Below are 10,829 nucleotides of genomic sequence, written 5' to 3'. Positions count from 1 at the left end.
CATATCTTTTCAAATTAGTGTTTCTGTGTTCTTTGGATAAATACCCAGCAGTGGAATAGCTGGATCAAATTGTAGTTCTATTTTTAATTTTTTGAGGAATCTTCAAACTGTTTTCCATAGTGGCTGCACCAGTTTACATTCCCACCAGCAGTGTATGAGGGTTCCCTTCTCTCCACATCCCCTCTAACACTTGCTATTTCTTGTCTTTTTAATAATAGCCATTCTGACAGGTGTGAGGTGATATCTCATTGTGGTTTTTATTTGATTTCTCTAATAATTAGTTTTGTTGAACATATTTTTATGTGCTTTTTGGCCATCTGTATTAGCTTCTTTGGAAAAATGTCTCTTCAGATGCCCGCCCATTTTTTAATTGGGTTGTTTTTGTTGTTGTTGTTGTTAGTTGTGTGAGTACTTTACATATTTTAGATATTAACCTCTTATCAGATATATGGTTTGCGAATATCTTCTCCCAGTTGTTAGGTTGTCTTTTTGTTTTGTTGATGGTTTCCTTTACTGTGCAGGAGTTTTTATTTTGAGGTAGTCCCATTTGTTTATTTTTCTTTTGTTTCCCTTGCCGGGGACAAATGATATTCAAAAAGATACCGCTAAGACCAATATCAAAGAACATACTGCCTATGTTTTCTTCTAGGAGTTTTACGATTCCCAGTCTCAGATTCAAGTCTGATTTTGAGTTAATTTTTGTATGTGGTGTAAGACAATGGTCCACTTTCATTTTTTTGCATGTTGCTGTCCAGTTTTCCCAACATAATTTATCGAAGAGACTTTCGTTTCTCCATTGTATCTTCTTGGCTCCTTTGTCAAAAATTAGCTGGCCAGGGGCTGGCCTGGTGGCGCAGTGGTTAAGTTGTCACATTCCGCTTCAGCAGCCTGGGTTCACTGGTTCGGATCCCAAGTGCGGACAGGCACCCTTTGGCAAGCCACACTGTGGTAGGCGTCCCACATATAAAGTAGAGGAAGATGGGCATGGATGTTAGCTCAGGGCCAGTCTTGCTCAGCAAAAAGAGGAGGATTGGCAGGAGTTAGCTCAGGGCTAATCTTCTTCTTCAAAAAAAATTAGCTGGTCATAGATGTGTAGGTTTATTTCTGGGTTCTTGATTCTGTTTCGTTGATTTCTGTCTGGTTTTCTCCCAGTACCATGCTATTTTGATTACTATAGTTTTGTAGTATATTTTTAAATCAGGGAGGGTAGAACCTCCAGCTTTATTCTTTTTTCTCAAAATTGCTTTGGCTATTCAGGATCTTTTGTTGTTCTATATAAATTTTAGGATTCTTTGTTCTATTTCCATGAAAAATGTCTTTGGGACCTTGAGGGATTGCATTTGAATCTGTAAGTTGCTTTAGGAAATATGGACATTTTAACTATGTTAATTCTTCCAACCCACGAGCAGGGAATATCTTTCTATATCTTTGTGTCATCTTCAGTTTCTTTCAGTCTTTCCATTTCTTTATGTCTTTGATTTCTTTCTTGTTTTTTTTTTTTGCATTTTTAGTTTGCATATTGTTTTTAAAAGACTTCTTCATTTACTTTAACTTGCACATTTTCATATTAAAAAGTAAATTTTAAGAAATGTTTACATCAAAAACTAAAATTTTAGGCAACAAAAGTACAAACCATAAAGGAAAAATATGATTATTTATGCTTCATCAAAATTGAAAACTCTACTCCTCAAATGATACTGTTAAGAAAAGGAAAAGACAGCCAACGGAGTGGGAGAAAATAGTTGCAAAAAACACAGAGGACTTGTATCTGGAATATATATAAAATCTCAAAACTCAATAAAGGAAAATAAACAACCCATTTTTTTTTTTTTTTTTTAGTTGGCAAAGATTTGAACGGACACCACACCAAAGAAGAAATTCTATGGCAAATATGCCCATGAAAGGGTCTCAATATCATTAGTCCTTAAGGAAATGTCAATTAAATAAGATTTAATTACACACCAGTACACACCCACTACACACCAGTAGAATGGCTAAAACTGAAACAAGCGAAAAAAGAAAAAAACTGATAATACCAAGTATTGACAAGGATGCAAAGCAGCTGGCTATCTCAGACATTGCTTGTGGGAATGGTGAAAATGGAACAGTTGCTCTGGAAAACGGTTTAGCAGTTTCTTAGTTAAACATGCACTATCTATAGAACCCAGCATTCTCACTCCTAGGACTTTACTCAAGAGAAAAGAAAACATATTTCCACCACAAGACCTGTGCATGAATATTTATAGCAGCTTCACTCCTAATCCCTTGAAGCTGAAAACAACCCAAATGTCCTCAAAAATCAGTGATGGTGCATCTACACAATGGAGTGCTACTCAGAAATAAAAAGGAAAGAACTTCTGATACGTGAGGCAACGTGCATGACTCTCAAAAGCGTTATGCAAAGTGAAGGAAGCCAGACGCAAAAGGTTACATGCCATATGATTCCTTAAAATGGCATTCTGGAAAAGCAACACTGTAAGGACAGAAAATAGATCCATGTTTGCAAGGGATTGGGGGAAAGAAGTTTGACTAACAAAGGGACAAGAGAGAACTTTTTGTGGTTATAGAAATATTCTACATCTCGATATGGTAGTAACACAACTATATATAGGTTTGTCAAAACTCATCTAGAAAGGGTGAATTTTACTCTATATAAATTATATCTCAATAAACTTCACTTTAAAAAATAACCTAAATGTTCAAGAAAACCTGGTAGGACATCTAAATAGTTTACAATTAACTATAACAGATAATTCCTGCCTTTTTTTCTTCTCTATAAAAAAGAATGCCCCTGTCTTGACCATTTGGTTTCAAACAGGAATGCCCCAACTGTTTATTTTCTAGATTGCCAAGTTAGATTACTACTTAGTCCAATATCTGTTTAAAAATATATGTATGTTGTACATTGTGTGTGTGTGTGTACAACACAATGTACAACATGTGGTGGTAAGATTTTCAGGAAGAACAGCCTATTCAAGAGTGAGCAACTCACTTACTAATTGCTTTTGCCAGCAAACGGTGATGTCACTGGCTGGAATAATATCAAAGACATTGAGAAACTATAACATTACTCTTGAACTGTCAGATTTTAAAGATACAGCTGTTAATAAAGAGGGACACAGGAATGCAAGAGGAGAAACTTTCACAAACATACAAGATCACCTTTTATATTTTCCTACACCAATTATACTATGAAACAGTTAATATTAGGGAATCTACGTAATCTGAAAATTGCTCTTCCAAGAATGTGGAAGTACATAAAAATTGCATTATGCTAAGGTACTGTACACATTCCTGTTTGTTGACAAAATGCTTGAGATCCTTATTTAAAACAGAAGTTAAAATATATTTTTGCCATTTTTGTTGTGTCTTAGATTCTCGGCCACTATAACCGAGGAAATTTAAGCACTGAAAAATTTGTGGAGGAAATAAAATCAATTGCAAGTGAACCCACTGAAAAGCATTTCTTCAACGTCTCTGATGAATTAGCTCTAGTCACTATCGTTGAAGCTCTGGGAGAAAGAATATTTGCCCTGGAAGGTATGACTATTTTCTCATAATCCTGCTTGTTCTCTCAACAACTCAAACTCAATGTAATGGGTTTTTGGTATTTATTCCTATCACATGGCTGATGCATTTTTCCTGTGTACAATAGCCAGCATGGATCAATGCCCTTTTCTGTAAATCTGTCATTGAGATGGCTATTTCACATAGCACTGTGTCTGTGGCAAGCTCTCTTTGTAAGAACATAGCAGTGCTAATGTGAGAGCTGGGTGAAGACAATGTTCAATATAGACGTGCAAGAACACAAATGGGCCCAGGTGTTTTATTCCTTTTCTGTGACGAGGTTTAGAAAATGGAGACACTAGCTCAAGTTTTGTTTTTCTAATTTGTTTGTTTCATTTGGGGCTTCTATGGGACTGTTCTTATGTAATAACTTCTTTGTTCATTTATTTTCTCCTCTTTTGCTCCATGCCCATTTTAAAAGTCTTCATGAGGCTCTGCCTCAAGTCCCAAGGCAGCAAAACATCGATTCACTTTACTTATCTAAGTCATGTTACTTTTTGTAGACTTTTTCTTTGGTTTTTCAATGGCAACTGGCTACTGGGGATAATGAGTCGCAGCATCCCCTCCTCTGCCTTAGGTGGAAGATGTTGAGTAACAAATTACTTTGGAACTAGATCTTTCCTGATAAAAAAGAAGTCTTTGGAATTGTTATGCCAGGCAAACTGAAAAGGCCTCTTTCTTCACATTGTCTGATAATCTGGAGACTCTGAGAACATGTCTTTTTTCTCAACCTAGGATGAGAAACCCCCAGAGAGTTGTGCTCTTATGCTCCATCCGAACAGTTGAGTCTGTCCTTGTGAGGACTCGTTAAAGGACTATTGTTTTTGCATCTTAATCATAGAAATTTAAAAGCCCCTTTCTGTCTCCCTAATATGATGTAATAATGGGAAAGAGAAAGATGAAACAGGAAAGAAAGATAACTCGAAAAAACATGGACAATTTGATTGTGCATCAAGTGACTGGGAAAATGCAGAAAAGTGACTTACAGACAGAGAATATTAAAATGTATATAAAGAAAAGAAAATGACAGAGTAATGGCTTTCAAACTTTTTTTGACAGTGACCCATGATAGTAAATACATTTTTCTTTATGACTGAAGGGGAGCAGAATATGCCACCCCAAAATATGCCACATTGGCATGTGGATTATTTTGAGCCGAAGGCACTCAAGACCCAGCAGACTCAGAAAAAACATTTACCTCTCCCTTGACCACACAAAAGAATTTAGATAGGGAGCCTGTACCAGAAAAAGAGCTCTCACCAGAGGTAACTTTTTAATCTGAAAGACCTATCTACATGGCATGGCAAAGTTGTAATTACCGAACATCTGCTCTTATCATCCTATGAGTTGCCTTCCGCCCCTTTGAAGCCCCAGGCCTCTATCCCATTCCTTAGCTTAGGACGGCATAAAGCCTTAACTGCCTGACTTACCCTTGAGTCTCATATCTTTGGGACTCCCACACAGGTGAAATTAAATTTGTTTTTCTCCTGTTAATCTGTCTTACATCAATTTAATAATTAGACCAGCCAAAGAACCTAGAAGGGAGGAAGTGAACATTTTTCTGACCCTACGTGACCCAGAGCACACACATGTATAAATATAAAAATAAAACAAAATTTCCCCGATAACCCTTATTATATTCAATGCACTCTGGTAGTTTCTCATCTCTTCCATTCTACTCTTTCAATTAAGAAAAATGCTGGTTGTGACTCACCGTGTTGATTTCATGACTGGATCACAACAGTAAGTAGGAAGTTTGATTTAGAGATGATGGGGACCTAAGGCCATCCAGACTGAATTTCCCTGGTTCCCATTTGCCCTGGCTCGTCTTCCCCTGTGCCTTTAGAAACAGAACGCTTGAATTATTTATCAGTCTGACATTGCAGCCGCTTCTGAAGAACTTGGCTGTCCTGTCCTCTGTGTACAAGTCACTCTTAAATAGCTTTGGTCTTGCAACAGCTATCATTATTGTTTACTAATAGACCAGATCTTGAGCCTAGCTGGCCTTAAGGAAATATATTAGGTTTTCCAAGTCGTTGTACACTTTTAAGTTTTGATAACATGGACCAAGATATGATAGAAACAATCGTAAAGATCATTTACAAGAAGAATTACTTAGTTACACTTGATAGTTAAACACAATAGTCTCATTTCTAAATCTCATCTTAAGCAAGTAAATTTAACCTAAGACTTGTGAAAATGAAGCCGCTATCAGCTGTTGGAGGACGAGGGGATCAATTTACTTTAAGTGACATTTTCAGATTGTTTCTAACCTAATCACACCATGAGTTAAAGGTTACACATTGGAGTTCCCAAACCGTTCAGGAAGTCTCTATATTTAAAAATGAAATTATTTGATAAAGAACTCCCCAGATTAAAAATGTCTCCCACATCTTTGTTGTGGCAGTTTCAGAGCTAACCAAAAGTAGTGTTTTGACCAGCCTATTTCTGACTTTTTTCATAAGGAGGTCAGAAAGGGCTTTATTTCCTTGTTACCTGGGAAATCCCCATTTCCTATCAATATTTATCTTTAGATGGTAAATAGCAGCCATTATGAAATTCCGGCTGGCCAAGGACAGTGCCACCCAGTGAGCTGAGCATGCCAGTGACTTGCTCAATAAACTTGGAAAATGGTCTAATGTCTCTCTTTCTCATCAAGCATTGGGAGAGATGCTGAAATTGCTACCCAGAGGCTGCATGGTGACTAGAGCGGTTGTCTCAATACTCATGAATAGTTCAGGGAGGAGGTGACAGCGAGAAGTTCAGGGATGTACAATGTGCTACAACCATGATGCCAGTTCAGCGGGCTGAATGTCGCATAGCTTCCTTGTCTCTGTTCTCAGCTCTAAGCAGACCAGCAGCAGCAGAAGGTACAGGAAATGGGCAGGTCTTTGCTTCTGCATTCTTACAATTGATCTTGCAGAGATAGATGAGAAAGCACCTTAAAGCGTTGGGGACTTAAAATAAAGGTTTAAATTAAAGTGCATCTCAGTCATTTAAATTAGAGGGCAATTCGCATGTGAAATTAAGATGATATATTTGAATTCTTGATGGATTTCCCCACTTAATCTAGTCCTATAAAAAGGCAATCACTGATGTATTTGTTAACAAATTTATGCCAGTAAAAAAGTTTGATTTCACAAATTTAATTATTCTCATGCCTCAATGAAAGGGCAGACTGACTTTCTTAAAATTATGTGCTATTTTTAACTTATTTGCAAGGCCAAATAAATCAGCAACTCCCCACTGAAAACAAATAAATCAACATTCCGTCAATCCCCTCAGGAGGTTGTGGCTTCTGGTTGGTGAATGTTTTGAGAGTAGAACATTTCCATAGAATGCTCTGGATTGTCTCTGCATTTCAGTGAAGAGCTTCAAAATGGGTACAGAATCTTAAAAAAAAATCTGTGATTGAATGGCATGTGGCCTGGAGTCCTGTCCAAAAGTCCCCTCCTGATCCATGAGTGATACCAACAGCCAGAAATGAGAACAAATACAAACCCAGAATCCATTCACCGCTTATCAAACAATGGAATTCTGAGAGGATCTACAGCCAGAAATAAGGGTGGGGCTGGCAGAGTGGAGAAACCTCTTAAAATAAGTGAATGACAGCTTTTCAGCCCTGTAATGTATCAGGTAATGTCTCAGCAGGATTCCCAGGGCGTGAGGACAAGACAGAGGTTTCCAACTACAGAACTTTCAACTTCAACCACAGGGATCCAAAGCCCCATAGGATTCACACGCGTGCTAGAGTATAAGAACAGAAGCAGGATCGGAGATTTCTCCGCTCTTCCAGCACGACTGGGGATGCTAAGGGTCAAGAATCTGAGACATCCCTTCTGCTAACCTCTGTCCTCTCCCCAGCCCTACCTAGGAATTTTGGGTTGAGAAATGTGTGGCTGAAAATACCCTAATGATGATAGAAGTTCTGGTTACTCAAGACCACAGACTGTACTGGGTCTCTGTTTTCTGCAAGTCGGGAGTATGCTAAAAGGCATTTATTTTTCTATGTTATAGCCACTGTGGACCAGTCAGCAGCTTCATTTGAAATGGAAATGTCTCAGACCGGCTTCAGCGCTCATTATTCACAGGTATGTTGACTACTTGGTAGAAAACGAAATCTCCTTTTTTCAAGGTTGGTTCTCCCAAAACCAACACCCAGGCATCAGTATTACATGTGCAACTAGTAGTTTATGGCTCCAGCAGTTATTCAGATCATGATGGCATTTCTTATCCAAATAAGGAAACAGCATTTCACAAGCTTCTTATTAGGAAAACATGCTATTTCACACAATTCACTACATTATACTAATAATTGTGAATCAGACAGTTTGGTATCTGCCTTCTGCAATTATGCATCTGGCTAAATGAAATACTTAATTTAAAAGATTTGCTAATGATAGGGAATGTATCTTTTTCTTCAGTGTCAAGGTATTCAAGGATCTTACCAGAATTCCATATTCAAGAACTAGGATTCTTGGCACCCAGAATAAAGCAGAAAGGCAAGACTAGAAAATATACCATTTGTAGTTGATGGAAGAAAAAGCATCATAGTCCCCACAAAAGAATATTGACATTTCAATATAGAATTGTACTATCTAACCTAGGGAAAGTTACTTACTCTGCCTCAGTTTCCTCTTCTGTAAAGTCGGGATGCTAAGAATGGCATCTAGTCCAAAGGGTTATTGTGAGGATTATCTGGTTAATGTATGTAAAGCACTTTGAATAGTACCTATCACGTTGTTAATGCTATGATGTGTTTGCTCTCACGGTTTTTGTGAAATATCATTGTTTTCTCTGCTTGGCTATAAGGACTGGGTCATGCTCGGAGCAGTAGGAGCCTATGATTGGAATGGAACAGTCGTCATGCAGAAGGCCAATCAACTCATAATCCCCCAAAACACAACCTTTAACGTTGAGTCTACCAAAAGGAATGAACCGCTTGCTTCCTATTTAGGTAAAGTTTGGATGTAATTGATAGAAAGTGATTACGTTTTATTTCTGTGGGTTTTTTTTATTTTTAGCATTGTTTACTTATTATTTCTATAGGCCTACTTACAACCGTGTAAGCAAGATCAGTTCCAGGAGTTAGATATTTTACAGGACCCATGAAAGTTTCCAGTCAGCCTTAGTTCCTGAGCAGCCGTAACAGAACATGGAGGTCATTTTCTTCTGAGAATGCCTGGCTAGTATGGGAATGATTTAGGCTAATTTTGCACCTTTTGAGGTCTCCTTGTGTCTGGTATTCTTATTAACTTCAAGAAGACCTTTGTACCTGATGGACCGGAAATGATGGTAGAAAAAGAAACCTTGACTCAACCTATATCCGGAAGCTCAGACTCCCGTATTCTCTTAAATATCCTCTGTCATTAGTTTCTTTCTATGGGTCCTAATTTTGGAAAAGAAAATTTTAATTTGTTTTGTCATATAGCTTCTTCTTTAATAGCTCTCTTCACAATCAGACAAATATTGAACTTAAACCCAGTGATGTAGCATCATCTTATGTTCAAAGACTTGCCTGGAACGAGGCGCTGTGTGTCTGGTATCACCTTATTCCAGATCGGCAGGAGACTCTTCTATCACTAGATGGTCTCAGTAAAGAGCTGAGAGGGCCTAGCATGGAAAGGACCCTCAGAGTATGGTTTCCAGTGCTTTACTCACTCAGCAAATATTTTGAGGGCACCTCTCTTGCCCCAGGCATTGTTCTTGGTGCTGGGGGTGCAGTAGTAAAGAAAAGTACCTTGCGGTGTTCATATTTTTGCATGTTAGCATTCTTCTCTGGGATCTTTCTGTCCTGGAGGGAAGTCTTTTTCTCTGTTCCAGTTTCTTGCTATTTTATGAGGAAAGTGGGAGGTCTTTACTGGTAGGTCCATACGTTTCCTATTCAAAAGCACATCTTAAAGCTGTAGAGGCAGCAGGATTTAAGAAGACTAAAAGGGCTGAGGATTTTCTATAATTAAAAATAGAATGGTAAGCAGCAGATATAATGTGAGTGCTAAAACCCCTTAAGACGTGTCGAACTGCATTAATGAAAGTCTAATCTATTTCTCATAAAAGTCCTATTCCATTCTGCCTTGCTCATAGAGTAGCTAGAGTATTCCATTGCTCTAAGCACCACACATTACAAAAGAAAATGCTGAACTAGGATGTACCAGTAAAAGATTATCTAAAGGATACAGATCTGGAAACGATCCCCTTGTACCCATCCTTCTCCCCACAAAACTTGAGGAAATTGTTGAAAAACACAGTGTACACTGCATGTCTTTTAAATATTTAGAGGATTGTGATGTAAAATAAAGGGATTGAGCTTAGAATTCATATTGAGTTTTAGCATTAAAAGACATCTTAGAGATCATATAATAAACATCAAATTTTCCAAATTAAGGAATTGAGGAATAGAGAAATTGTCACATTTATCTATGGCAGTTCTGAAACTAGAATCTGGGTCTCTTGATTCTTGTTCCAGTGTTCATTTCAAAATTAAAGACATTGTGCGAAGTCCACAAAGATGTGTGACGTTGTTGCTACTCTTAGGAAATTCACACATTAATTAATAACACTACTTATTCTGAGTTATCATGTGATTAAATGCCTTAAAACCAAATAGTCCTAAGAACCCTAAATCTTATTATTCCCGAAAAGCTTGGGTTAATGGTTGCTTGAAGCAGATATAGAGAATTCAAGACTTGAAGATATCACTGCGGGCAAGAAAAAACTAAGAGAACTTCATTCCTGACCACGGGGTTTATAATATATGACTCCTCTCTGGCCAGAAAAGGTCATGTTGGGGTATGTTATCTACAGTGGGCTACAGTGAAGTTTTTTCTATTTCAGAAATCATTTTGTTAGCTTAGTCACAGGCTAGCGCGTAAGACACTTTGCCAACATAAAGTCTAATATATGTAAGATTTCTTTCAAAATAGAAAAGCACCCAGAAAGGGGGCAGAGGAGAAAAATAGCTTTTTTCCCCCAAATATTATTTTAAATCTGAAATGAGACTTTCAAAACATTTCCTTCTTTGTGTGGGTTGCAAATTAAGATGAGTTTGAATGTGTTAGCCTGAAATCTGTGTGGACTGCAAGTTGTTAGACTACAGAAAATCTTATGGAGGAAGCAAAAGAAAAGACAGATGCTCTATAAAAAATCCCATGCTAATCAATAATGGTCAGAAAAAAGTAGGAGCTGAAGCTGTTGAACCCCTCTTAGGATGTAGTTACACACTCATCTTTCTATAACCCAGCCTTATGGGAATATGTGCTTAG

At 37.7% G+C, this 10,829-nt stretch overlaps 1 protein-coding gene across 3 annotated transcripts in view; it reads left to right on the top strand.

Moving 5' to 3' along the window:
• The window catches only part of ITGA1 (integrin subunit alpha 1), a 157,436-nt gene that overhangs the window by 93,098 nt on the left and 53,509 nt on the right, over positions 1-10,829 (top strand). For all 3 annotated transcript variants that reach the window (XM_046672423.1, XM_046672422.1, XM_046672421.1), the window contains exons 9-11: positions 3,375-3,540; positions 7,585-7,658; positions 8,380-8,524. In XM_046672423.1, the coding sequence (XP_046528379.1) occupies positions 3,375-3,540; positions 7,585-7,658; positions 8,380-8,524 (385 nt within the window). The remainder of the gene's footprint in view (positions 1-3,374; positions 3,541-7,584; positions 7,659-8,379; positions 8,525-10,829) is intronic.

Source organism: Equus quagga, chromosome 9 (assembly GCF_021613505.1).
Source record: "Equus quagga isolate Etosha38 chromosome 9, UCLA_HA_Equagga_1.0, whole genome shotgun sequence".
Lineage (NCBI taxonomy): Eukaryota > Metazoa > Chordata > Mammalia > Perissodactyla > Equidae > Equus > Equus quagga.
Note: the sequence above shows the minus strand (reverse complement) of the source record. Positions and strands in the feature narration are given on the sequence as shown.